The 26,687-nt window shown below is 37.5% G+C and overlaps 3 protein-coding genes and 1 pseudogene across 3 annotated transcripts; 1 reads left to right on the top strand and 3 right to left on the bottom strand.

The window, feature by feature from the left end:
- Positions 1–1,055: 1,055 nt before the first annotated feature.
- Positions 1,056–2,354, top strand: LOC130713696 (F-box protein At3g07870-like). Its single transcript, XM_057563495.1, has one exon. The coding sequence runs from the start codon at positions 1,056–1,058 to the stop codon at positions 2,352–2,354; it is 1,299 nt and encodes a 432-aa protein (XP_057419478.1).
- Positions 2,355–12,292: 9,938 nt separating this feature from the next.
- LOC130728172 (geraniol 8-hydroxylase-like) lies at positions 12,293–14,350 on the bottom strand (annotated as a pseudogene).
- Positions 14,351–16,546: 2,196 nt separating this feature from the next.
- LOC130728176 (polygalacturonate 4-alpha-galacturonosyltransferase-like) lies at positions 16,547–22,113 on the bottom strand. The gene is made up of 10 exons (XM_057579539.1): positions 21,765–22,113; positions 20,361–20,395; positions 20,201–20,260; positions 19,984–20,106; positions 19,797–19,860; positions 19,672–19,718; positions 18,760–19,094; positions 18,299–18,656; positions 17,520–18,098; positions 16,547–17,273 (listed from the first exon to the last, which is right to left on the bottom strand). Exons 1-10 carry the CDS (start codon positions 21,886–21,888, stop codon positions 16,998–17,000), a joined length of 2,001 nt encoding a protein of 666 aa, XP_057435522.1. The 5' UTR covers positions 21,889–22,113; the 3' UTR covers positions 16,547–16,997.
- Positions 22,114–22,782: 669 nt separating this feature from the next.
- On the bottom strand, positions 22,783–23,415 carry LOC130713718 (uncharacterized). Its single transcript, XM_057563518.1, has one exon. It carries the CDS (start codon positions 23,413–23,415, stop codon positions 22,783–22,785), a length of 633 nt encoding a protein of 210 aa, XP_057419501.1.
- Positions 23,416–26,687: the final 3,272 nt, after the last annotated feature.

A 26,687-nucleotide genomic window follows, 5' to 3' on the forward strand; every position in this document is an offset into this window, starting at 1 on the left:
TGGTGGTGAGATGACTAAGGACTCATAGGGAAGTGTGAAATTTGACTTTGTTGTGAAATGAGAAATGTGAGATGATTTCTTAGATGAAGTTCATGCCACCAAGCACAGATTGACTCTTTTTCAGAAGATGGATTTTAGGAAGGTTCAGTATGAATTTTATAGCTTTCAGGTCAATCAACTTTTGAGGTAGGTTGGTTGGGTTCAGTTCCAATTTTATGTCGATTTTGCTAATGTTCTTCAACTCCTACGCCTCAATTGGGAGGTTTATCTTCTCCATGCTCCTGCAGGGTGTAGTGCACAAGCTGGCAAATTAGGAAAGATGTCCAACAAGCAAAGCAATCCCTTTCTATTGTGCTGACCTCCCCCATGTTGTAACTAGGTTTCTCCTAAATGACAAGGGTGTTAGTTTTTTTTTCGCTTGCAAAAAATATACGTTAACATTAGTATTGTAATATTACTTTTAATTAATTCATAATAGATTTAATATATACACCAACTTTAAAAGTATTTTATCTTCACATGATGTGATTTCTCATTTCTAAATGAAAGTGACTCCTCATTCTTGAACATTGTATATTAGCGTCAATGAATTTTTCATATTAATGATTAACCACATATTCAAATATTAAAGTTAGTGTGTTATTATGTTTAAATTTAAATTAAATCATATCCAATTTTCGTAAGTATGTTGAAAGAATTTTAATTTTCTTAACATTATAATTCAAATATTATGGTTAGTGTGTTATTATCCTTAATTTCAAATTAAACGTTGTCTAGTTTTGTAAGTCTGTTGGAAGAATTTTAATTTTGACATCATTTTGGACTGATTAAAATTTAAAATAGCACTGTTATAACTATCCTACTATTTTAAATTCTAACTAAAATACTTTACATTTTAATATAATTTATTCTAAATTAAATTTTTCTTAAATTTTATTACAATTATGATATAACTTTTAAATTAAAAAAAATTATTTAATTTTAATTTTACTATAAATTCAAAATTGTAGGGTTCTAGAGTCAAAGTGTAGCAGAGTCTTAGGGTAGCGGCAGCCATGAGAAAGAAAGGGGTTCCAAATAGATTCACTGGATCCCCAGGGATCAAAGCTGCTGATCCAGAAATCCAACACCTTGAAACTTCTCTCACTGATCTTCCATCACACATCACTATTCAAATTCTTCTAAGACTTCCCCTTAAGTCTATTCTCAAATGCAAATGTGTTTGTAGAAGTTTGAAATCATTGATCTCAAACCCAGAATTCACCCATATACACTTCAAGGAAGCAAAACCCGGTGTCATGATTCGGTCCAATGATTCAAGAACCCTACACTTACGTGATCAACTGGATATGTTTGAAGATGATGTTGATAAAGAAAAGGTACTATTTTGTGGTTGTTTTCGTATCTTTTTCAACCATATATGTATAAATCCCTGGAAACTTGACCCTAAATTCAAGCTCCCTTTTCGTGAGAGCAATTATGGTGTGGTGAATTCATGTAACGGCTTTATTTGCTTGTGTGATCCATGGAATAGTAATCCTTTGGCTGTGAGCAACCCAGCTACAGGTGAGTTAATAAGACTTCCAGATTCTCACAGAGTTGATGGTGAAAGTCATGAAACCCTAATATACATTGGTTTTGGTTTCCAACCTAAAACTAATGAATATAAGGTGGTGAGAATTTTGAAGGAATCACCGAGACGTAGTACCTTTTTGTGGTATTCTGAGGATCTGGTTGTTCAAGTTCATACTGTAGGAACATCAACATGGAAGAATGTTGTTGTTGATCCCAGACTTTTCATTAGGAACCTTACATTTCCCACTTGTGTGAAGGGGGTACTTCATTGGATAGTTTCTCATGATTGGAGAGGTTCAATATTGTGTTTCAACTTTGAAAGTGACATCTTTGAATACCTCCCACCTCCTCCTGATGTATTTAAAAATAATGGAATCACAGATACCGAAAGGATAAGCATGGCAGAGTTAAAGGGATTTCTCTACATATGTGATTCATCTTCTAATGATACTCCTGTTGTAGTGTGGGTTATGAAGGAATATGGTATTGGAGAATCCTGGACAAAGATTTTCAGCGTTGACACTAGGGGCGAACAATGTTGGCCTTTAGGTGGTTTGTATTGGCTTGTGAAACATTTTGAGAAGGTTGATGCCATATTGATGTTTCATTCTGACAATTACTTTATCTACTATGAACCCAAAAGGTCTTTTTTCAAGAGTCTTATGGTTCACGGGACTGGATCGGCATTTGAAGTTTTTTCTCACATTCCCAGCCTCATCTCACTGAAGGATGTTGTGAAAAAGGACAATGTAGAGGTTCTCAATGTCTACTCACGGTAAGAACATAGGTTTTAATATTTTATTGACTAGTTGAATCTAATAGTGCTTTAAAATCACAAGAACTTTGATATTGTTAATCACAGGACATCAAGTGAACATGTGTGAGTTTCTATGTTTCCAACATTTATTTGAGCTGGTTCTTTTGGTTTATTGTCAGGAAGAGAACATTATTTCTACTTATGAATATTGTTACTTAAGGTCAAGATATTTTGTGAATCAAATACTTATGCAAATGAACTATATGTATAATTTTATCTGCTTACTTTTCTACTGTCATTTACATCTTAACTCCTGTGGATACATACTTGCATTCCTAATTACATATTTTAAACTTTCTTTATAACTACTGTATTGATGGAGGTGATTATGGACAATTGCTTGAATTTTTAATTCTGGTATCTTCTTATGCTGTGAAGTAGTAGACATTATATCAAAGAGAAATGGTAGATACAGTTGATCATTTAGATCCTCTGCTACGTGCAATTGTAGCCATATTATTGCTCACTAATATTGGTATCATTTAATATAGGCGTGCACAGTAGTATTGTTTTGAAGACGAAAATGAAGTACTTTTCTTGGCTAAGGAGATTATTGATTATGGAATTTTACCTCACTTGACGGGATGGTGAAGAATAAAGTGAAGAATACAACTACAAAGAAGTAATTTTCATTATGTAAAAATGTTCTATATCACAATTTTGGGTTCAGCTATTTGTTATTTTGGATAAATATATCTTGTCTTAGCTTAAAAAATAAATGTTTTGTGTAAACATTAATCTAGAGGTTATGAAAACTTATCTATGGATTCAGGTGAAAGGTGGTATATTTTATTTCATCATGCTTAAGAAAAAATAATTATTATTGTTAAGTATTTTTATTCTATTTTTAATCATTGATTGTGTTATTCTTCATATTTTTTATCGGATTCTCAATTATTTAGTGAGTTTTTTAGAACAAATAAAAAGAGATACATTCTGAAAATATAAGTAAAACCAAAGAAAAATATGATGTATGAAATTAGAAATGGTGTAAACACAATGAAGGAAGAAATAGATTTGAGGTATATTGAAACATGAAGTCCTAGTATCCATTTCTTCTTCACAGTTCTTTCAGTCTTCACAAACAAGAAATTAAATAGGGTAGTAAAATATAGATGGATTCTTATACTCGGCAAGAAACAACACAATCACAGCATAATTAGTGTGGTTAATGTTTTCTATGGTCTATTCTGAAACTATTGGTTGGTAATGGTTAAATGCAAATAGTGGTATTAATCAGTATTGACGGATTTAGTAAAATAGTCAATATTATAAGTGTTGATCGCTAAAATTTAATTTCTTTCCCAAGCCCCATATCATTTGAGTAAGATAATGCTGGACATTTTTCCAATGCTCTGCCACTGTCATGTCTTCGAAGCTATTAATCTTGCTTTTAGTATGGTGGTTGGGTGTCTTTACTAAGGATAATGTGGCGTCTCTCTTGTAATATTTATTTGATTTGTTTTGAAAGTTATGTTGGGCGAAAGCTTTCAAACATGGTTTGAACTTTTTGGAAATTGGTGTTAGAAATATTTCTTTGTTTCAATGATATTTTATAATGTTGAATAGATATTATTGTATCACTTATGGTAAATCTAAATTACTTAGTTGCGTGAATTGTTCTTCGGACTTTATTTATTTAGTTAATTGATGAAAATGTTTCATTTGGTATGAAGTAGATGACGAACTAATAAGTTAATATTAATGAATAATTGATAATGAGTTCAGTTTAGAATATGATTAAAAGTATAAATTATGAAAATAAAATAACATAAAATAATTATCATGCTTATCATTAATATGAATTGAGAAAATAATAATATTTAATACTCTAGGTTCAACTTTTAATAATTATTCTAGGTTCAACTTTTAATAATTATTCTAGGTTCAACTTTTAAAATATACATAATGATATTTAATATTATTAAGAATAAAATATAAGCAGCTAAAAATTTTGCATGTAGATTAAGGTAGTTCTTCCAAAGTTCTTTATCTCTTCTTCTCAAGTTTTTTAGTGGGTAGTCGGAGAAGGTCACTTTTCGGTATGCTCTCTGCCCTTTTGGTTTTTCTGGTGTTTAGCTTCGTTTTATTAGCTCTTGAGCTGATTTTTGTAGTGTTTAGTTTCTTTGTTATTCTTTATAGGATGGTTTTTGCGGGATTTCCTTCTTGGGGGTTATGTTTCGTTGTTGGCTGATTGTTTTTTTATGTACTAATTACCTTTACCTGCTTTGTCTCCTTCTTAGCTTTATTCTCAAAGCTTTTGATTAATACATCATTTTGCTTTATAAAAAAATTAAGAATAAAATTATTCTAAATTTTTATTAATCGTTAATCAAATAAAAATGTTAGATAAATTAAATAAAAGCTGAGACAAGGCCTTGGAGCATGGGAGGCCTGAGTGAGATATGAAATGGCGAAATCAGAAGCTGATTCGAAATCGAGAGGTTGAGTGATTCCTTCCTCCCCTTGGGTTACCCATCACCATGGGTTTCAACCACGCTCGTGAGTTCATGGTTGTCGAGCTAGGAAAGTTTTACCGAGCCTCACTGTGAGCACCAACGTAGTGAACCGAGACCAATTCATAGAGTCCGAGTCTCAGAAAAAATAGCGCATACACACATAAACCACCCAAAAGGAAGTGAGGTCACCTAAGGGACGACTAATATACATAAACGATGTAGAATCGCCCATATAAAGAAAATATCACTCGCAAGAGGAGGAAGTCGCGAAAAGGCTCGCTAGATATGGAATCGCCCGCTAAATATAAGAGTCGCACGCCGGACTATGGGTTGGCTCGCTAGATTGTGGTGCGAATAGAAATGTAGAGTTTCCAATGCACGGTCACTCATGTCTAGTCCAATATGAAAACTTTCAAAAATAAAAATTTAATCTTTTTTATAATTTAAGTTTAATTGGTAAAATATTTGTTTTTAAATAATTTTAATATTTTTTTAAAAAATCTTATGAAATGCACTACAATTTTTTGCAGTATTTTTTAAAATTCGAAAGACAAAAAACAGTATATACAAAAACTAATTAGATTAATTTTTTCTTAATTAAAAAATTTCAAAAAAAAATTGAACTGTATTTTTTATAATTTAGACCTTTTTTTTAATATTTTCATAAAAACTCACATAATTTATGAGATACTTACAACTTTAATTCTAAACTTAAAAAATTAACTGAAGAATATATGTGAAAAATAACAGGCAACATAAATTATGAGAGAATTGTTTTTGACATAAAAGATATTTAACATATTTACTTAAAATTAAAAAAAAAAAACTTTACGTAGTTTTTGTTTTTTTTTTTATTATAATTAAATTATTTATGGACAAACGAGACAAGACCAAGAAAAGGGTTTGACAAGGACTTCACTCAAGAGACAAAAGATAAGTTTGATTTACTGAAATTTTCTAATGGTTTATTTTGCTTGTGTGATCGAGGTAGAAACTATTCTATAGTTCGCAGCCCAGTAACATGTGAGTTCATAAGAGTAATAGAAACTACCATAATTGATAAAACTACTAAATTTTTCTTTTGGATTGGAGAGATGACAAAGCTCGCATGAGTCTAAGGTTATTATGATTGTTAAAATGCATCGAATAGAATTGGGTTTACTACAAAAGAGTGGATGGGAGAGAGAGGGAGAGAGAGACAGAGGTCGAGGGGGTGAACGTAAGGCGAGGTTTGGACGTTCCGATGGAGGCAGTGGTGCCAATCATCAAGGCTCAAAGGACATCACAGACTTCTTCTTCTCCAACTTCCCTGAGTTCTGGGGAGAAAAAGAATTATGGCGTGTCTTCCAACGCTATGACAAAGTGTGGGACGTGTTTGTTTCACCAAGAAGGGATAGAAGAGGGCACAGATTTGGGTTTGTCAGATTCGTTGGGGTCAAAAACCCAAGGAGATTGGAGCAGGAACTGGATACTATTATGATTGGCAACACCAAGATGAATGTGAACTTTCCTAGGTTTGAGAATAGAAGGTCTGAGAGGAGGGAAGGGTTACAACTCCATGGTGGCATGTTGAGGGAAGGAGGAACTCACAGACGTGATCCAGAACAACCTGTGTGGCATGACCAGCGCGATGTGAATTCTAAGAAGCATTCATTGCAGGTTGTGCATAAGAGGAATTATGAACAGGCTGCTCCTAAGAAGACTTATGCACAGGTCGTCAACTCCGGTCAGAACTTGACGAGGGTCACTGGCCCTGCTCGCGGCAGTGGCGGTTTCCGACTTGGTGGGGTTGAGGAATGGCAAGGCCCTGTGGTCCAAGAAGTCCCTGGCTGGCTTAAGAGAAGTTTGGTGGCTTCACTTAAAAACAAGGATGTGGTTTCTTCTCTACAAAACCGGTCAATGCTGAAAGGCTTTAGTCCCATTCAAGTACGGTATCTGGGGGAGGGCAAGGTGTTGCTAACAGGACCTGAGGGGTTTGATATGGCTGAGGTGCTGAAGGGACCAGAGAGTGGCTTAGAGGAAGTCTTTACCAATCTCACCCCGTGGTCACCTTCATTGTCGTTGGACTTTCGCTTGACATGGGTGAAATGTAATGGGTTTCCTGTGCATTTGTGGAACAAAGGGTGTATAGAGGAAGTTGTGAAGCATGTTGGTACCTTGATAACAATCGATCACAGCACATCTGGGTTCTTGTCTTTAGAATTTGTGAGGGTTCATATCAAAACCAATTCAAGGAGCCCAATTTCTCATTTCACGAAGGCGCGTATCCGAGATGTTGTCTACAACATAAGGACTTTCGAGGAAACCGGAGGAATGGTGAATGTGTGTCGTTGTGCTGTTGATGAGTCTCAAGATGATGATACTAGCTCTGGTGGGTCGTTCCTAAATGATTTCGTGCGTCTGGATGATTTAGGAGGTGAGGACGAGGACGATGACGAGGGAATAATGGTGGGGGAAACGGGTGGTGGTGGAGAATTTTCGCTGCCGGATACTCTGGTTCAGGTGGCCGGCGACTCAGTTCCTCCTACGCCAGAGGTCGTAACGGCACAGGGCAGTTTTTTTGGGGTAACGACTGCATGCCAGGGTGGTGGGTGTTCAAATTCCACAAATATGGGGGAATCAGTTACAAATCATGGGCAATCATTGGAGAATATTCTTTCTGTTGATATAAATGTGGGTCAAAGGAGAGGTGCACGGGAGGAAAACTTAAATTCAAATTTAATTATGGGGCCCACTATGCTGGAGATTGTGGGTGGGCACGTGACCCCATTTGTGCCTCACACACAGGTTTTGGAGTTGAATGAGGTGGGCCATGAATTAAATTCATGTGAGGCCCAAAATGGTTTCGATTTGGGCTGTGCTGGTGGGGGCGTTCAGGTACATGAGGGAAGTCCAAGTGTGACTAACAATGAGTTTTTGGAGGCTACCGATAACAGTAAACAACTGGTAACGCTTACAGAACCTGCAGACGCGTGTTCCTCTTTTATTCAACTTGTTCAGTTTGATAGAGATAAAACACATGGGGACGGGAATACAGAAGCACAACGATTCCAGGCAGCAACAATTGAAGGTGGCGGAAGTTGCTTGCTTGGGGTGGTGAACGAACCAGGGCATATTTCCCTTGGTGTCGATGGTGAGAGACACAACAGGACCAGCTTTGATGATGTGATTCGAAGAGTGAATAGTGCAGCTTCTGGGGGTCACGGTGCTAGTGCTCATAGCGGTGGACCACAAGAGGTTAGTACTTCAAGTTCGCGAAAATCTCTTCGACAACACTGTTATTCACTTTGTTCTGAAATTTCGGATTCGGTGCTGTTCAAACGGCCTGGTGCGTTGTGGGGGGAGGTGCTTCAGTTGAGGGACAATCAATTTGGGCACTAGGCAAAGAGCTTGGGGTGACGTGTGAGGGGGATGAAGGGGAAGTTATTAGGAGACTGGTGGGCCTAGAGAACCGAGATGCTAATGAACAGGGAGGTGTCCTGGGTAATATTATCCAGGAAGAAGGGAATGGTAGTTGTCAATGATAATTTTGTCTTATAATGTGAGGGGTCTAGGAGGTGGGGCGAAGAGGAGGGTGGTTAGAGAGTTAGTCTGTAAAAATCATGTGGAGATGGTTTGTATTCAGGAAACTAAGCTTGAGACTGTAGATAGGAGGATTTGTGCTCAGGTGTGGGGTGATTCAGATTTTGAGTGGAGGGCGGTGCCAGCAGTTAATAGGGGTGGCGGGTTACTTTGTGTGTGGAGAAAAAATTTGTTTGTCTTGGAAAACCTTGTGGTGGGTCAAGGTTTTTTGGGTCTTATTGGAGTTTGGGGGGATTGCCAGGGAAATGAGTTATTGTGAATGTGTATCCACCCTGTAATTCTATTGCTAAGAGAGCTTTGTGGGAGGCTCTTGTCTTGTGGCGGCAAAGCTGTCTGGTTACAGCGTGGTGTGTCTTGGGGGATTTCAATGCGGTCCGGTGTGAGGAGGAGAGGAGGGGATGTGCAGGGATGCAAGGGTCTCAAAGAAGGGATATGCAGGAGTTTAATGACTTCATTGTGGCTATGGAACTTCTTGATATTCCGCTAGCTGGTCGAAAATTCACATGGCAACGTCCGAATAATCAAGCCCGCAGCTATATTGATAGGTTCCTGATTTCTTCTGATTGGGACTTTCTTTGGAGTAATTGATCTCAGCTGGTGCTTAATAGGGACATCTCTGATCATTGTCCTTTGCTTCTAAGGCAGTGTTTTCAGAATTGGGGGCCTAAGCCTTTTAGGGTCTTAAATCTCTTGAGACTTCTTAGAAGAATGCGAGTGTCAATGGGTGGGGAGCCTTTGTTCTGAAAGAGAAGTTAAAAAGGCTTAAGGGTGAGTTGAAAGTGTGGAATAGGGAGGTTTTTGGGGATCTGACATTGAAAAGGGAGAGAGTTGTTCAACAAATTAATGAGCTTGATGTTAGAGAGGAGGAGGTGGGGTTGTCTCAGTTGGAGGTGGAGACTCGGCGGAGTCTTCTTAGTGAATTTTGGACTGTTTTAAAATCCCAGGAATCACTTCTTTGTCAAAAGGCCAGGTCTAAGTGGATTGCGGAGGGTGATCAGAATACTAGTTATTTTCATGCCTCGATCAATTGGAAAAGACGTGCAAACTCCATTGTAGGCCTGCTGGTTGATGGGGTTCGGGAGGAGAATCTGTTGAACATAAGAACAACAGCTAAGTCTTTTTTTGAGAACAAGTTCAAGTCAGAAAGGTGGAATCGGCCAGCCTTGGATGGGGTTCAGTTCAGGGTTCTCTCAGCGCAGTGCAACTCTTCGCTGGTGTCTGCTTTTTTTGAGGATGAGGTTAGAGAGGCAGTTTGGGCATGTGGCGGGGATAAGAGTCAGGGACCAGATGGGTACAATTTTAATTTTATTCAGAAATTCTGGGTGTCCTGAAGCCTGATTTTATTAAAACTGTTCTTGAGTTCTGGTCTAGAGGGGTGTGGCCTAAGGAATCGAATGCGTCATTTATCGTTCTTATCCCTAAGGTTCCCTCCCCCAACATCTTGGGGAGTTTCGGCCAATTTCTCTGATTGAGTGTATTTATAAAGTGATTTCTAAGTTATTGGCTGCTCGCTTAAAACTTGTTCTTGGGAAGGTTATTGATGATTGGCAGTTTGCTTTCCTTGGTGGTAGAAATATGCTGGATAGTGTGGTGGTAGTGAATGAGGTTGTACATGAAGCGCGAATCCGGAAGAAGCCAACTATTATCTTCCAAGTGGATTATGAGAAGGCTTATGATTCCGTTCAGTGGGACTTTCTGTTTTATAGGATGAGAATAATGAAATTTGACGAGAGGTGGATTGGGTGGATTAAAAGTTGTCTTGAATCTGCTTCTGTTTCTGTGTTGGTTAATGGCAGCCCATGCAGTGAGTTTAAAATGGAGAAGGGATTAAGGCAAGGTGATCCATTGGCTCCTTTTCTATTCCTTATTGTTGCTGAAGGATTAAATGGGTTGTTTTTAAATGCGGTTAAATTGGGAAAATTCAGAGGATTCAAGGTAGCAGGTCAGGAATCCGTGGAGGTATCTTTATTACAATTTGCAGATGATACTATTTTTCTGGGGGAAGCCAGTTTGCAGAATACAGTGATTATTAAATGTGTGCTACGGTGCTTTGAGCTAATTTCTGGTTTGAAAGTTAATTTTAACAAGAGTAGGTTAGCTGCCATTTCAGTGGGTGGAAATGATTTTCATCAGCTGGCATCAATTCTGCACTGTAAGCTCATGACTGTCCCTTTCACGTATCTGGGCCTCCCTGTAGGGGGCTGCCCACAGCGTAGTAGGATGTGGGATCCGGTTGTTCAGAAATTTAAGGCTAAGTTATGTGCTTGGAATATGAAGTCTATATCCTTTGGGGGCAGGATTTGTTTAATTCAGAGTGTGTTGTCTGCTTTGGCACTCTTTTATCTCTCTTTTTTCAGAATGCCAGCTGGTATTGTGAATATTTGTATTAAGATCATGAGAGATTTCTTGTGGGGAGGTGAGGGAGGTGAGGAAGATTGCTTGGGTGAAATGGTCTTCTATTTGCAAGCCTAAAGACGTGGGAGATCTTGGAATAAAAGATTTAAATCTTTTTAATAAATCTTTGTTGGGCAAGTGGAGGTGGAAATTTTTAACTGAGCCTGAGAGTCTTTGGTGTCAGGTTATTAAGGCCAAGTATAGTGGAATGTCAACTATGAAGGAATCTTTGTGGTGGAAAAAAGATGTGAAGGCTTCATGCTGTGATGATGATGGTGACTGGTTTAAATTGGGAGCTCAGAAGATTGTTAGGGGAGGAAATGATACAAAATTCTGGCATGATAATTGGGTTGCTAGTGGAAAGCTTTGTGATAAGTATCATAGATTATATAATTTGTCCAGGTTTAAATATGAAAGCGTACAAAATTGTGGTGAGTGGGTTGATGGGGCTTGGAGGTGGAAGTTGAGATGGAGGAGGCCACTGTTGGGGAGGGAATTGCAGTGGTTAACTATGATGCTAGATGGAGTGGGGAGAATTACTCTATTGGAGGGGGTGCCTGATAAATGGTGTTGGCTCCCAGGCACAGACGGTGGTTTTACAGTTAACTCTTTTTATTTTTTTTGCAGGCACCGATGTTATTACCTCCTGATCATATTTTTACCCGGACCATCTACTGTGAAGGCGTTTTCGTGGAGACTCCTCTTGGATAGAATCCCTTGTCTCTTGAACTTGTGGAAGCGCAAGGTATTACAGACTCAAGAAGAAACGATTTGTAAGTTGTGCTCTTTAGAGGTGGAATCAACTGCTCACCTTTTGTTCTCTTGCTCAATTTCATTGGATATTTGGTGGGAGTGCTACCGTTGGTTGGGTATCTGTACAGTGTTGCCAAGTAACCCAGACACCATTTACTGCAATTTCATTTTGGCGGGATCAGAAACAACAGAGGGGTGCTGATTCAATTTGGCTAGCGGTGGTGTGGTCAATCTGGTTAATGAGGAATGAGCTTATTTTCAGGAATGGGGTGCTGGATATTCCTACAATGGAAGTGATCAAATGGAGATCATGGAATTGGATAAAGCACAAGACAGGAAGGCTTAGTTGCTCTCTATTTGAATGGTCATCTTACCCCATTATTTGTTTGCAGTAATTGTAGTGCCACCGGCTGTGAAATGTTGAGTTTGGATATATTGGTTTTGTGCACCAGTTCTGGCATCGAAATTGGGATGTTGGGTATTTCTAGTTGTGTTGACTGCGTTGGTTGTTGGGATATTGTGAGCTGGTGCGTTATGTAAAGGGGGGGTATTTGACTTCTATTGTATTACTCTATGCTGGGGTAGTTTTTCTGGTTTGGATTTTGTTTTTATTTTTTCTCCTACTCTTTCTTTGTTATATTTTGGGTTGAGTACCCCTTGTACTCCCATTAATGAATTTCTTTGCTTATAAAAAAAAACTAAGATAAGAAGATGAAAATAACTTGATCCTTTATTCATTATTAGGAATGGCAGATGCAACAGTTGCAGCCCCTTATCTGTTGTCTATATTACATAACTAAAATAAATGATATAAGGTACACGAGCTTGTAACTTGGAATGGCACATGCAAACTACTCTATACTTAACAAGCAGGGTACCGTAAGTGTATCTTGAGTGACCCTCGTAAATACATGGATCCACGTAAACTTAGAAGCATTACTCTTATATGTAATTAATTGTCCTTGACTGAAATAGCTTGAACTCGAAGTGGTTGGATCCTCTTTAAGGTTAACCCGAAATGTTCTACCATATTCATGTTTTCTGGTGTTAATCCATCAGATAACTTCCATTCAAAGTTGTGCAAAAGGAAGGCCACCATTAAATGCACTGACCTATGAGCTAATGGTAATCCAGGGCATATCCTTTTACCTGCCCCAAATGGTATTAGCTCAAAATTATGGCCTTTAAAATTAATTTCACACTCCAAAAATCTATCGGGATCGAATATATATGGATTTTTCCAAATGGTCGGATCTCGTCCCATGGCCCACACATTGACAAATACTTGAGCATCTTTTGGCACTTGAAAGCCAGATATGTTTACCGCTCCATCACACTTGTATGGTAGTAGAAATGGAGCTGGTGGGTGCAAGCGAAGAGTTTCCTTCACTATTGCTTGTATGAAAGGTAATTTTGAGATGTGTGGTTCTTCAAGTGTTGCATCTACACCAATTACTTCACACAACTCTTCTTTTGCTTTTGCTAATTTATCAGGATTGCGTAGTAGCTCTGCCATCACCCATTCAACCGTGCTTGATGTTGTGTCAATCCCAGCAATAAATAAATCCTAAACAAATAAATCCTAATGAAAAATCATTTTAAACATCTATCAAACATGCCTGGTATTAGCAAATTAAATGGTGTAGAATAAAATATTGAAGGCATGCAATGAAAATGAAAATGAGTGAAATGAATAGAGAGGTCATCTAAATGTACAATGATAGAATCACCTGCAACTCTTTTAAAACTAAGTACTAACCAGAAATAGTTGCATTATCTCTCTGAGGCTCAACTGAGAACTTGTTTCTTCAATTTCGAAAAGAATTGAATCTAGCACATCATTGGAGACCTTAGAATCAGCTCTTGAAACTCGTGAACACATTCTTTCTTCAATAATTCCATCAAAAATCTTAGCTAACTTCACCAAAAAAATGGTCATCCTTGCATGACCACCCTGTGGGTCAATTGGACGAAGAATAGGAAAGAAATCTGCAACGTTCGGCTTTCCAGCTTCCTCCATGTAACCCTCAATAATAGTCTTAAACTCTCGAGACTTTTCATCAGATGTTGAGTGAGACAAATCCATAGAAAAGAAAGTGTTTGAAATTGAATTAAGGACAGTAGAGAAAATTGCCTCACCTAGATCCAAAGCCTCACCTTTGCTGTTCTTCTCCTTTACAAAATCCAACAATTCTTTCAGCTTTTGTTGTCGAAGGACTTTTGTGGAGTCAAGCACTTGTGGGGAAATACTTTAGTGGCACAAGCTTTTCTAAGCTTCCTCCACTTAGCATTTGTAGGAAGCCACCCAACTGAGAATTTGTGATTGTCAGATACTTGAATTGAATGAGGGATTGTCCTACTAGAAAAGATTTGGCCATGCTCTTGCAACACTTGTTTGGCTAATTGTGGAGAAGAGATGACTATGGTGGTTATGGTGCCTAGTTTCAATGTCATGATGGGTCCGTAAATCTTTGAGAGTTTGGTGAGTGCTACGTGTGGATTTCTTCCAAGTTCTAAGATGTTTCCTATGATAGGAAAGGGGCGTGGCCCTGGTGGAAGATTGGTAGAATTTTGAGTTTGATTGTATAATAATCTAAGAATGAGCAAAGTGAGAATACTTGCACAAACTAAGGTAATCAGAGGCAGATCCATGGCTGATTCTTATTATTATCTCTAGCCCTTTGAAGAAACAGAGATATACCAGATATATTTGGAGGGATAACACACAAGTGCACCACATAATTTTCTTCATAATCCTATTAGGAGATAAGGTGAACAGAATCAACAGATATTTTCAACAATTATTTCCTAATCAAGTTACTGCACAGTGCACACCGACAATTCTTTTCGGTTTGAGTTGTTTTACATTTGCCTTCTTTATTTCATGAGTTTCATACATTGTTCCATTATGGTAGGTGGCTAATTTTTTTGTCCGTAAGTTTCAGAAATAACTTATTTATAATTTGGATTTCTTTTTTCCTCTATTAATAGAAAAATTAGAGATAGTTAAAATCAGTTGATCTAGTAAAGTTTTTTTTAAAAGGTATTTAAGTTACCAACGACACTTGCATGCATGTGAGAATAAATTTGAATGAGTGTTACGCAATGTAAATACATACGATAATTAAAAGCAAATATGCTCACTCAAATAAACAAGCTTATGCATCCAACTAAAGCATGATGCGAAACCCTAACACTAGCATGCTTAAGAATGGTGCAGATCCAAGCAGGTTTAATCAGACTTTCCTTTGCCTGATTCCTAAGGACAAGAAGCTTAAGTATGCTAGTGAGTTCAAACCTATATCTCTTTGCAATGTTATGTTTAAGATCATTGCTAAAACAATTGCAAATAGACTAAACAGAATCCTTCCCCAGATTGTGATGCCATATCAAAATGCTTTTGTGCCTGGTAGATTGATAACAAATAATATTTTGATAACTTTTGATACTTTTGACTCTATGAGGAAGAAAGTGACTGGCAAACATGGGTATATGGGTCTCAAGCTAGACATGGCCAAGGATATGGCCATATTGAATGGGGTTTTCTGAAGACGGACATGGCAGTAATGGGCTTACCTTCTCGAATGATTAATACATTAATGGCATGTGTTTCCACTGCTTCTTTCTAGGTTCTACTAAATGATTTTCCATGCATGTATTTCCAGGCTACTAGAGGTTTGAGGCAGGGGTTCTCCTTTCACCCACCTTTTTTATTCTATGTGTAGATGTTTTCTCTAGGCTTCTCACAAGGGCTCGGGAAAGGGGTGCCATTCATGGTATCAGTATTGCTAGACAATCCCTTGAGATTTCACACTTGTTTTTTGCAGGTGATAGTATTGTCTTTTTTCGGGCGAATTCACAAGAACTAGGTTCAATCATACAGGTTTTGACCGAGTATCAACAGGTGTCTAGCCAGCTGATTAACTTATCAAAACTTTATTTTAGCTGAAATGCTCCATAAGATCGTAAGCATGCCCTTCAGGGAAGATTGCAAATTAATGTTGTTGAAAGTCACTCCAAATATCTTGGTTTGCCAACATTTGTAAGTATCTTGGTTTGCTGACATTTGTGGGGAGGTTTAATCATACAGGTTTTGACCGAGTATCAACAGGTGTCTAGCCAGCTGATTAACTTGGATAAATCAAAACTTTATTTTAGCTGAAATGCTCCAGAAGATCGTAAGCATGCCCTTCAGGGAAGATTGCAAATTAATGTTGTTGAAAGTCACTCCAAATATCTTGGTTTGCCAACATTTGTAAGTATCTTGGTTTGCCGACATTTGTGGGGAGGTTTAAGAGGAAAGTTTCAACTTTGTATATTATGGGGTGTTTCTCCTTGCCGGAGGGCTTATGTAGTCATATTGGGAGCATGATCAGTTGGTTCTGGTGGGGGAGCAAAAATGGGGACATGCTGGTTCATTGGGTTAGTTGGGATGCCTTGTGTAATCCAAAGAAGGAAGGAGGTATGAGGTTTAAGATTTTCAAACCTTCAATGGTGTTCTTTTTGGCAAAGCAAGGATGGAGACTCATTCAACACCCATATTCACTCATGGGCCATGGCAAGATGTTTGAAGGCATGGTACTTCTCGAGAAAGAAATGTATTCATGCTGGCTAAGGATAAATACCGAGTTATGCATGGAGTAGCATCCATGCATAAAATAAATAATTTGGGGTTAATATACTAAAAAGGAATAACAATTGTTGTCCAATCCTGTCAGAATTAGTTCAAACCCAACTCCTCCCACATAATAACTTGTACACATGATGAACATATAGGATAAGAGACAAGATTGTGTTATCATATCATGCTGGCGCAACAAACAACGGATTACAACAGGATATGATTACACTATCATATCTTGTCTCCTTATCCTAATCACCAAACGAGCCCTAATGACCACATACAATAGGATCATCATTGGAAGACAATAACAGTAATTTTATCACAAATAAACGACTCATACGCTTGAAGAAAATATGAATGCAATAAGCAAACATCAAATAAATTATGGAAAATAAGCTAATTTTGAAAGAATACATAAAATTGTAATTAAATTTCTAGTCCAGTCTTAGCATTCAAGTATTGTACAATGAAGGAACTTCATAGTAAACAAGGTATACTAATTTATGTGTACCTTGTTTTAAATGAGTGAGGGTGGTGTAAACAAATTAAATGAATCGAAACAAAAATCAATGACGTGGGGAAGAGAGAACAAAGTGGGTGACTAAAATACAAGCATTGACCCTATCACTTAGACAATTGATCATTCCAACAAGGAACATCACTTGAATTTGCCAAGCTAGAGAGGAAACTGAGGGTATTCTCGAGAGACAGGGAGAGACAGAGAGAGAGAGAGAGAGAGAGAGAGAGATTTCTCTGTACTTGTAAACCTAGTTATCAGGAATCAAGTTCAAGATCATTCATTTAACTTACAGTTCCTGAGATAGGGATGATTATACTTGACATATTTGGTCCAGTAAGAACGATACTTTGTCATGGCTATCTCTAACCATGGCTTCATATTACCATTGTAGTGTACAACTGCTGCATTTTCAATCTCTGAACGATCTACACTTGGATTGTAACCCAAACCCAGTACATGCCATGATTTATTTAGTGGATGTGTTAATCCATAGAATGTCATTAGTCCAGGAGGTAATGTCCCTAGCTTCCAAAGCACCCTGTCTTCATTCTAGAATCAAACAAGGGAAAAAAGGGTCAGTGAAAGATTGTTTTTGTTCATGCATGTTTGGGAATTCTTCTATAGTTGATTCAAAAGCTAAAATCAATTCTGGGAAGAAACTTATGTGAGTAGCTTCTGGATACCAGAATTGATTCTGAGAAAAATGAAGTTGGTCTTGACATGCTATTCATCTATTTATGTGAAAATAGACACATGATGTTAAACCATTGTTATGCTCATTGTTCAACTGCTTACCAAATTCTGCCACCTGTGATATATGCCAGTGATGTCTTTCTTTTTCCACACCTTCAAATCAAACATGTTCATCCCGTATGCCCAACCACAAGCATTTGGATCGAAATTTTTTGCAATGTGCGGATTCGAAAAGTTGAGATACTTGTCAAATCGGTGAAAGCTCTCACCACATGTTTCAACTGCACCATTTACTTTTCCATTGAGATTCACAGCCCATAATCCAGTCAAATCCTTCTGAACCACAATGTCATCATCAAGAAAAAGAATCTTATCCAGTTTTGGATAAACTTGTGGAAGATAGAACCTCAGGTGGTTGAGCATTGATAGATATTTTGGATTTCTGTACTTCAGATTAGAAGCACCAGTGGTTGGATGGCCTGCCTTGAAATAATACTCTTTCATAGTTGCAGATTCAAGCTGCCTCAAGACTGGGCAGTAGGATGAGTTCAACCACTTGAAGTCATCAACATTTTCGATATGGATTGTAGCTTTTCCAGGAGGATTCAACAAGAACCACATGTTCATGGCTCCAAAATTTAGTTTATCGGTAACAAGATGAAACACATGCTTTGAAGGATCCTGCAATGTTGAAGATGAGAATGTGAAACAGGGAAGGTTGGGTTTTATTATGTTACAAAATCATAGATGTACTATACAAGCAAAATATGCGAGTATCATACTTTCCAAGAATAAATTATTCATCATCTACGAAAAAGAATTAACATGAAAGACATGCTAACGGTCACTGGTATGGTAAGAGATATTCTTAAGTCCTTCACCTTGGCATTCAAAACAGTTGAGTTGACAACAACCGACGCAGCCAAAACATTGTCTGAGAACAGGGCATAATGATAAAGACTAGGATTCTCCAAATTCTCACTCCTAGGGAACTTTCTCTTTTCAAGAGGAAGGAGGTAGTAATCTATTGTGAGGCGCATAGATAAGCAGTGAATTCCATTTGGTATGGTCTTGGCAGCCAATTGACTGAGGAATGTGCTTTGCTTCTTCAAGCTCCTAACTTGCTCATCGGCCGTTTGTAGCATTGCCCTCAATTTCCCAGTAACCAACTTGCAGTCATACAATTGCTCTTTTGCTTTAGAAAGAACTTGGCCCATAGCTTTGATTTTTTCATGTTCACTACAGATAATCAAACATTTGCGTAAATAGGACCGTAAATGCAGACAAAGACGTGCATATGCAGATAAATACACAATAACGGAAAAGTGAACATGTTTCATACCTGTGATGTAGGTCAGCATCAGAAGTTGCATCACCTAAAGCACGTTGACTCTCTTTAATCTGAGATTGCAGTTCTTGGTACAGTTGAAGCTTGTTCTTCATCTTTGCAAGACCCAAGTATACCCTAGCCATAATTATTTGATCTCGCATCAACCGAACAGTAGCATCAGGATTTTCGTTCTCATTTTCTTTCCTCCATATGTTGTATTTACCTAGAATTGCTGAATCAACTGATTTTGAGCGTTGAATAGCTGAATCTTCAAGTTTTACAACTACTTCATCATCCTGTTTTACCAACTCAGCAGCACGCTTTTCCATTCTTTTCTCTATTAATTGCTACAAAAGATATTTACAGAGAAACAAAGCTTATTTCCATAAGTATCACTCCACAAGTTAAACAGTATTTTCAAACAGAATACTATATATATATATATATAGGGTACCGTTACTTTAAGTCAAATGTATTCTGGAACAATTAGTTTAGGAAAGAATAAGCTTTATACTTTAGAATTTTCAGCCACGAGTAATTGTACAAGAACAAATTGTTAGGATGCCTTAGGTAAAATCCTAAGTTTAAACTTGCCAAAAAAATATCTATATTGTAAGCACAAAATGCAAAACTCCAAAGTGTCAAAATAAATTTGACTCAACTTATGTTCAGTTAGAAGTAACAGACAGATAGGACAGCTTGGGTGTGCAATACTAAATATATTGGTGGCTTGGATCTCATATGGGTTATATGTATGATATATGAGCAATTAGCCTGTTTGTAACTATCACAGATTACCTAGATAACAAGTTACAAGGTGTGGCTGAATACTCCACAGTACAAACTTAACTTTGTAAATGGATTTGTAACAAAAAAAACTATATGTAAGTTAAAAGAAGAAAAATATCCAAGAATGATGCTCACTCTTCTCGCTATCCGTGTAGGACTATCAGTCCATTCAGCAAGACCAACTGCATTAATAAAAAAAATTGAATGAGAAAGTAAAGTAAAATAAAACAGAGGCATATTGACTGAAAGTAAGACACCACCTGAAGATCTTCCTTCCTTCCCCTTTTGTTTTTCCTGTCTAAGATGTGTGGCTGGTTGGTTTAGCTTTGAAAAAAGTAAAATAAAAATGTATTAATACAGAGTATAAATAAAACAACAATGCCATTTTTTCCTTCAATATAGGAAATGGAAGCTTCATGCAGTAGTATATCAGTCTTTCTTCCTAACCTGATATGTCGAATTTGAAGTCTTTAACCCAACAACTCTCCATGATGCAGAAATATTCTTTCTGAAATTCTCAAGACTCAAAGGTCCCATATCATTTGTGCTGGACACAATAACATCAAGAACCTAAAATATAATATTTTTTATCAGCGCAGGAAGTGAAATCTTACATGAAAATATTATAAAAAACAGAACAGGAGTAATATCAGCTTATGCTTACTTCTTTTGGAAAAAGAGATTTAATCTCCTGTAATGCCTGCCAATCTCTCCATTTGCCAATCTAAAGCCAATAAGATAAAGGTAAACAAATAAAAACAGAAAGAAGCTTTATTTGTTTACTTATATTAGATATAAACCTGAAAATGTATAAAACAGCCTACCTGTTTGCTTGTACCAGCTAAAATATCATCTTGATCTGCAGAATGTGTTTGAAGTAATTAGAGTAACTCAAACTCATTTACATGACCAAATAAGAGAAATTCATAGGGATTGTAATCTGAAATTCAGAATGCTTTTATTCCATTTTTTCTCCTCAAGTCAAGGACATTATGCCGCATTTTAATTTTCATAATCTGAAGGTCTCTAACAACAAAATGAGGATACACAAACAAACAGACCAATGTTTCTGCATCCTTAAACAGGATATAGTCAATATTTTGTTCAATAAAACACCACCAAGTCATGCAGCGAGGATTGGAAGCATAAGTACAAGGCACAAGCATAAACATAGTAACATACATTTATTGACAAAAAAGTATATATTATATTCATAGTTATGAGAAACATTCATGACACATACTATTACTATAAGAATAGATCACTAGTTATAAGACTTATAACATCAACTAGCAAAGCCATATCCTACCAGCTGTTCACAGTTAATCCACTGCAGAATCTCTTATTTTAAACACTGTCATCAAATTGCTGTTCCATGTTTGCTAATCTCACAAAGCCCAAGGGTCTTCAAGGGAAGTACACCCAAGAAACGTTTACCATGAATTTACATATTATGCTTCCTTCTTAGTTCTTAGCACAAGTCTCTTGGCAACTAAATATTTTAAAATCATAAATAACTAAAAGCATCAAGCCAATGAACTTAAGTCTTAAGCTAAGCATAAACCCTTGCCAAGCCTTGAATCAACCCTATTGAGGTGGTTTCCTAAGGATCACTGCAACCCTCAACATTTTTGCTCCTAAAGTGAACTTAACACCAAAGTGATTCAAAGTTCAAACCATCCAAGCATCTCAATTCAGTAGACTTTAGCCACATATTGATAAAACACACTATCCCTATCAACTATCAACACCATAGTTCCTGTTAGATTGTCAAAAACATCTTATAATATCTTGATCCTATCTTAAAGTAGCTTAGATTATCCCTTAGGTACTCCAAACCTCTCTAACATAAAATGCCAAATCAACTGAATAAAGTAATAGATGATGCCTCAATTTACAAAGAGCACCTAGATAACTTAAAAGAGTAAAACACAAAAGGTTAATCGCGCACTACTTCACACTGCCACAGGAAGCACAGATCTTGCATTTCAGTATCCAAGTCAATAGCAAAGAATTGAAAACAATATACTTTCCAATTGAACAAACATGGCAAATGCAAAACAAAGTAAAACACTAAAAATTAACCAATACCCAGTTCCCATTTCTCCTCCAAGGATCTGCAGAACAAGTAACAATTGAGAAATAACACAAAAAAATGACAAAGCAAAATACTATGATTACAAACAATTCAAAATCCAAAATGAATAGAGTGAGAGTGAGAGAGAGACCCTGAAGAGTGTGAAGGTGCGTTGTGAAGAAGAAAATGAGGGGCGCGAGAAGGCAGAGGAGAACGAAACCCAGAAGGGGAAAAGGGGATCCCTTACTGCTGCTCCTGTTGTTGTTGAGCGCCATTGTTGCGGATCAGAGGAGAAACCCAGTGAGAGAAAGAGGCATTTAGAGAGTGAAAGAGTGAGAATCGAAGTGGGATCTGAATCGAAATTGCGAGATTTGCGAGGGTTTATGGCGAAATGCTACTCCCAATTCACCAACACACAGAGAAAGATAGAGAGAGAGAGAGAGAGAGAGAGAGAGAGAGAGAGAGATGCAGTGTGTGTTGTTGTGATGTATCTGTGTGTGAATGAATGATTTCTGTTTATGTTCTGTTTGGATGGGATTTTCTATTGGGTCAATTTCAGTTTTCTAGCTGTTTCTTTCTGTCACCTTCATTTTATTATATTTTTTACTTTTTCTATTTTCTGAGAGCTACATTTTCCTTATTTTATTATAACTAGTATTATAACTTGTCCCCGAGAGTTAGCTCAAGTGGTAAAAATTAAGGGACATAAGGGTTGGGGAGAGGAAGGTTCAGGAACTATTCAAATTTCATCTTTTATGTAGTAAACATTAGATTTGTAGGACATCGCATCTTATTGTTAAACTAAAGGTGTACTTATACCTTCAATGTGAAATAAGAATAGGATGTACTCTTCACATTAAATTAAGATCAATTAACTCTGAAGCATTTGCAAAACATTATATCTCAATTTAAGTAACTCATTGATTGGACTAAAAGATCAAAATGTATAAAATTTGAAGGTTTTTTTTTGAAAGTAAACTGCAATTCTATTAAATGTCAATTGGCTTCAGAAGAGTTACATCATAAATAATTAAAGGAAGAGCAGCATTAGGAACCTCTTCAACCCATACAAAACCAGCATAGGTTGCAGCGTTCCTAGCCAAAAAAGTCTGCAACAGTGTTACTCGTGCGTCTAACAAAACTAAGATTAACATAATCAAAAGCAGAAACTAATAAACGACAATCTGAAATAATAGAACTAAGATATGATCTACCGGCTCCTTCGCTTTCCAAGCCTTAAAGAGTTGTAGACAATCAGTTTCCAGTAAGATCCTGCGAAATCCTAAATCAATAGCCAATTGCATAGTCCACCTCATGCTCACGGCCTCCGCCAACAAGGGAGAAATAATAGAGAGAGGATAGGAGCAAGATGCTGCCATAACTTCTCCCTCGCTATTCCTCGCCACCATGCCCATCACAGCTGGACCATCAACAAGGAAATATGCATCAAAATTGCATTTTATAATACCTGGACCAGGTCTCCTCCAACGCGCAGGGAAAGCCACCGCCGGTGCACTAGCTTGGTCGCGGACCTGTACCTCCTCCATGAGACCACGCGCACGTCCAAGGACAGCTTCCGTAGTCACCTCTCGCTGCTGAAAGCATTTCTGATTCCGTGCTTCCCAAAGAGCGTAGACAATCGACTGTGCCATGGCAACAACCTCGTCGTCACCAAGCTGAATCACGGCCCTCCAAAACTCTCGGAACGGCGGAAAGGAGTCCCCCCTCACACCAATCTGAGATGCAAACCACACTCTCTTCGTTGTTGGGAAAAGCAAAAAGAGATGATCCTCATGCTCCATCGCTGAAGCACATAATAAGATATGTTTGATTGCAATTTTAGTGTTATGTATGAAAAAAAATTCAAAATAAAAGAAGGAAAAATTTGTTTGAATAAATTTTCAGGTTTTAAAAATGGAAAATACTTTTAAAGTTGTGATCAAATAGGCTCTAATTTTCTTGCTTATTCATTTTAAAAAGAATTATACTTTTTTTCTTTTCCAATGTAGAAAAAAGAGAATTATATATTTTTGAATAGTTTTACATGTTAAGTATTTGAATGATCTTTTATATTTTTAATTAATGTTTTGGAGACCAAATACAAAACTCATTCTAATTCTGTAACTAGTTGTCCTACCATATGGGAATACTACAACTACAACCATTTTTCATCCTCCAAAAACTCTTTTTTTTCACCACCCAGTTGGCTTGCATGCTTTCAAGGGTTGGGTCATGAGAGTTCACACATTGCGCAATCTTCCACCCTTGCTTAACGAGTAAAGCATTGTTATAAGCTTTTGAAACTTCTAAACCCCATACACCATACTTCTAAGCACACATGAAAAGATAAAAATATTTTAAGGCAAGATAAAAAAGATATACATATATAAATCTAATTAATTTTTACCATCTAATATAAAAAAGAAATTGTTATTCAGACCCCCCGCTATTCAGACCCCATTAAATGTGTAAAAATACTAAAATGCCCTTAATGAAAAAAAAATATAAAAAATTCTCATTCACATTCTCTCTCCTCTCTCCTTACCTCTTTCTTCCACCACCACCACCACCCACCACCACCGCCGCCACCACCTCTGTCACCACCACCACCATGTTGGAGTTGATTGTCAAGTCCCACATTGCCAAGTTTCTAAAATAAAGAAGGAGGTTAAAAATTAGCTATTGGAGAAGTCTCACATCGCTTATTGTGGTGAAGAACGAGGAAGACCAAGGCTATATATTAGACCTAGGTTCTTTGTTTTTAAATGCACCAGTCAGTAGCACTTTAAGCTTATATCTGACTTAGTTTAAATATTTGCTTTGTAAGAGTGTGATTGTACTGGGGCATTGGGGTGAGAGTGAGAGAAGTCTATGTGTTGTAACAATTTTCACATAGTGATATTTCTCTGGTTGTCAGTTTAGACAACGGTCGTGGTTTTTCTCCGGTTTTGGAGTTTCCACGTTATATTCTTGTGTTGTTGTATTTTACTTCTTCAGCTGTGTTATTTTCTAACGGTAGTATCAAGAGCTTCGGTTTGATGAGATATCACAATTCTTAGTATGCTCTGTGGTTGCAGTATTATCTGATCTTCCACACTAGAAAAGAAGTGTGATATTGTGGAGGTGCTGAAGAGGAGGTTTGCAGCTGCTATGTCTTATTCAAGCGCTATGAAGTTTGACATAGAAAAGTTTGATGGAAGAATCAACTTTGGCTTGTGAAAAGTACAAGTCAAGGATGTGCTGATACAATCAGGATTACACAAGGCGCTGAAAGGAAACACTTCCAACACGGAGGCTGACAAGTGGGAGGAACTAGATTTGAGGGCTGCAAGTGCAATTCGTCTGTGTTTGCAAAAGAATGTTCTTGCAAATGTGCAGAATTTGTCATCAGCCAAGGAACTCTAGGAGAAGCTTGAAGGGTTATATCAGGCAAAGGGCATCTCAAATTGGTTGTTGCTAAAAGAGCAATTCCACAATCTACGCATGGATGAAGGTACGAAAATATCTGATCATCTGAGTACTTTGAATAATATTATCTCCGAGCTGGAATCTATTAAAGTAGAGATTGATGATGAAGATAAAGAGTTAAGACTCATTTTGTCCCTTCCATCTTCCTATGTTCATCTGAAACCTGTTTTGATGTATGGGAAGAAAGTTTGAGTTTTGAAGAAGTTGCAACTAAAATTATTTCGGAAGAAAGGAGAATGAAAAATGATGAAAGTACTTCATCAAGCTCAATATTGCTAACTGGAGGTGGGGCTAATGGGAAGAAGATCCTTGCAAAGAATATGGCGTGCTGGAAGTGTGGAAAGTCTGGGCATGTGAAGAGAAATTTTCCAGGTGGAGCAGTATCTGAAAAAGACTCTGAGGTAAGTACTAGCAATGTCTCCCTTGTTCTGGGAGATGATGGTGATCTCATATAGAAGATAAAGTTTGTCCTTATGGTATTTCCACTATACCATGGAAAATGACAAGTTATTGCTAGCGGATCATAAACAACACACGGGCATTGGTTGGCATTGATGCAAGGTGTGTGGTGAAAAGTGTCGATGGCTGAAGAACTTCCTGGAAGCCAACATGGGAGTTGCACCATAAAATTTCAGCAAGGTTTCGACATGTGGAAATTCTTGGAATGGTTTAGTTCCAAGTGAAGAAAATTCTTGGGATGGTTTATTTCCAAGTGAAGTATACTCTTTTATGGTGGAGTATGATTGTCGGTATAGACAATGTAAGCGGAAGATGTGTAACTCTTACAATCAAGGTGGAGATTGTTCGGGTTGATTGTCAAGTCTCACATTGCCAAGTTTCTAAAATAAAGAAGGAGGTTAAAAATTAGTTATTGGAGAAGTCCCACATCGCTTATTATGGTGAAGCAAGGGGAAGACCAATGCTATATATTGGACCTAGGTTCTTTGTTTTTAGATGCACCAGTCAGTAGCACTTTAAGCTTATATCTGACTTAGTTTAAATATTTGCTTTGTGAGCGTGTGGTTGTACTGGGGCATTGGGGTGAGAGTGAGAGAAGTTTATGTGTTGTAACAATTTTCACATAGTGATATTTCTCTGGTTGTCAGTGAGAGAAGTCTATGTGTTGTAACGGTCGTGGTTTTTCTCCGATTTTGGAGTTTCCACGTAATTTTCTTGTGGTGTGATTGTGCTTTATTTTTTCTACAGCTCTGTTGTTTCCCAACACACGACCATCACCACAACAACAACCTCCATATTCTCCTTTCTATCTCCTCTTTCCTCTTTCCTCCACCACCACCACCACCACAACAACACCCCCCATCTTCTCCTCTCTCTCTCTCTTCTTTTCTACCTTTAAAGTGTCTTTTTTTTCTACAACTTAACACACTTTGAAAGTGCGATCCTAACACACTTTCAAAGTGAGACAACTGTCGCACTCTGAAAGTGAGACAACACTTTCACCTGTCTCACTTTCAAAGTGAGACACCTGTCGCACTTTCAAAGTGCGTTCGACAAGGGTATTTTTGGATTTCTGAAAATGTTTTGGGTCTGAATAGTTGTTGGGGGGGGTCTGAATAACAATTCTCATATAAAAAACGAGTTACGA

Source organism: Lotus japonicus, chromosome 1 (assembly GCF_012489685.1).
Source record: "Lotus japonicus ecotype B-129 chromosome 1, LjGifu_v1.2".
In the NCBI taxonomy this organism is placed as follows: domain Eukaryota; kingdom Viridiplantae; phylum Streptophyta; class Magnoliopsida; order Fabales; family Fabaceae; genus Lotus; species Lotus japonicus.

What these genes read in the sequence shown, in the direction of transcription:
- LOC130713696 (XM_057563495.1), top strand. Translation starts at nt 1,056, where the DNA reads ATGAGAAAGAAAGGGGTTCCAAATAGATTCACTGGATCCCCAGGGATC.
- LOC130728176 (XM_057579539.1), bottom strand. Translation starts at nt 21,888, where the DNA reads ATGGCGCTCAACAACAACAGGAGCAGCAGTAAGGGATCCCCTTTTCCC. An exon ending in CTTCAAATTCGACATATCAG is followed by an intron (nt 19,861 to 19,983) that starts GTTAGGAAGAAA and finishes CTTTTTTCAAAG; the next exon opens with CTAAACCAACCAGCCACACA. An exon ending in GATGCTGACCTACATCACAG is followed by an intron (nt 18,657 to 18,759) that starts GTATGAAACATG and finishes GATTATCTGTAG; the next exon opens with TGAACATGAAAAAATCAAAG.
- LOC130713718 (XM_057563518.1), bottom strand. Translation starts at nt 23,415, where the DNA reads ATGGAGCATGAGGATCATCTCTTTTTGCTTTTCCCAACAACGAAGAGA.